This window comes from Bidens hawaiensis, unplaced genomic scaffold, assembly GCF_021521415.1.
Source record: "Bidens hawaiensis isolate Kalapana, Puna unplaced genomic scaffold, B.hawaiensis_p1.1 tig00014405_1, whole genome shotgun sequence".
NCBI classification, from domain to species: Eukaryota; Viridiplantae; Streptophyta; class Magnoliopsida; order Asterales; family Asteraceae; genus Bidens; species Bidens hawaiensis.
In genome coordinates this window covers 254,069-255,681 of record NW_027492247.1, presented here as the reverse complement: position 1 = coordinate 255,681, position 1,613 = coordinate 254,069, and the positions used below count along the sequence as shown (strand labels likewise).

General features: G+C 33.9%; 1 protein-coding gene across 1 annotated transcript; it reads right to left on the bottom strand.

Moving 5' to 3' along the window:
* Window positions 1-374: 374 nt before the first annotated feature.
* LOC143546605 (early nodulin-93-like) lies at window positions 375-1,192 on the bottom strand. The gene is made up of 4 exons (XM_077038240.1): window positions 1,153-1,192; window positions 997-1,058; window positions 844-919; window positions 375-509 (listed from the first exon to the last, which is right to left on the bottom strand). Exons 1-4 carry the CDS (start codon window positions 1,190-1,192, stop codon window positions 421-423), a joined length of 267 nt encoding a protein of 88 aa, XP_076894355.1. The 3' UTR covers window positions 375-420.
* Window positions 1,193-1,613: the final 421 nt, after the last annotated feature.

Genomic DNA, 1,613 nt, shown 5'->3' with positions numbered 1-1,613 from the left:
GTGAGGTGTTGGGACTCTCGACATGCTCGGGGGTGCGATCCATCATATACGAAATTCGCCGTTAAAAAAAAAAGTGACAGAATGCTAATTACCCTTAATCTAACGGTGATCAAACGTTCATCATGTGTGATTCCCCAAAAATTACAATTAATGGATTCATTTCCACTCTTCTCTCCTTTTCATATGAAATTTTAATATTTCCCATATAATAAATTTAAATCCATGTACGTGTTAGTTCTAAAATGTAAGCTTTATGAAAATCTAAATGTGAAATTGTCAATATAGCATGTGATCAAAACAGTACAAGGACACAAGTTCATGCATGATAGAACATTGTCTTTTTCATTTACATAATAATAATCTAACAGTTTATTGGAACAACAATTAAACACGGGATTCAGCTACTATAGTGTATGAAGTTCATGGTTGAACATCATTGTTGAAGGAATTCCTCCTCGCAGCTTTTAGCACAGTCTTGTCTGCAACTATAAAATATGCAGCTCCTGCAACTGGATGCCATTTTATATCACAAGCTAATCATTACTTAGTTATTTATGTAGGCTACAGCATACACACAAAACACTACTAGAAAATTAACGAGGTAATTTGCTAGGCACATGTGACGCAATTTTTACACATATGTTAAGTATCGAAAAACCCTGGTGGAATATTTTCTTAACAAAATTAGTAGAAGTTTAGGATTTTTTGCACGCCGCATTTTTGTTATAAATGCGTAGCAATTTGCGGAAAAAAAAATACGTCGTTAAATTTATGTAGCAAAACCCCTTGTTTTCTAGTAGGGGAGGCAAAATGTTTATATGAAATAATTAAGGATTAATTTACATGTGGAAACAATGAGAGCTTGGGCTGTAGGGTTAAGATGAGCTCTTGCCCATGGAACCATTCTTGCACTTGCCACCTACAAAGACATACCACATATGCATCCATTCGGTTACTTGATTTAAATGTTTATAAAATGAATCTTTTCATACTAACAGTGGGGATGGCAGTGGCAATGGTGGCTAGCACAGAAGCTTTAGCTCCTGCAACTACTCCTTCTGTACAACCAACAAACAAAAGTTACATAACTTTAACAATTTGGATTTTACAAAACTAAATTATGCATAGATGAGCAATATTAATGTTGATTACCATGAGAGCAGCGCTTGGCTATGGCTAGCTTTTGATCCATTAACTAAGTGTAACTATAAAGATCCAATGAATTAATATTGTTTCTTGTGAAGGAGGTTGTCGTATATCTGGTGGAGATTGTAGGGTATGTATTTATAAGCGTTTAAAATTGTGGTGGGTGGCCAAACTCAAGTGGTGTTGGGTTCATGTTTTCAAGAAACAAGATTAAAGTTTGATGGTTTTGTTTCATTTTCACCGCGGTTTCAAGTCACTTGTTTCATAAAAACGAATATTGCTTTTTCTTTAGATCTCTTGTGTAATTTCTAGTGTCCTTTTTACATTTTCTTTTATTATTTTTTGTTTGGAAAAGTGCAACAGTAGATGATAATCTGTGATCCAATGGATTATGACTAAAGTATTCAACTAACTGCACGGTCTTGTATTACTCAAATTCGTTTAATCTATACATTCAAAATAAAATA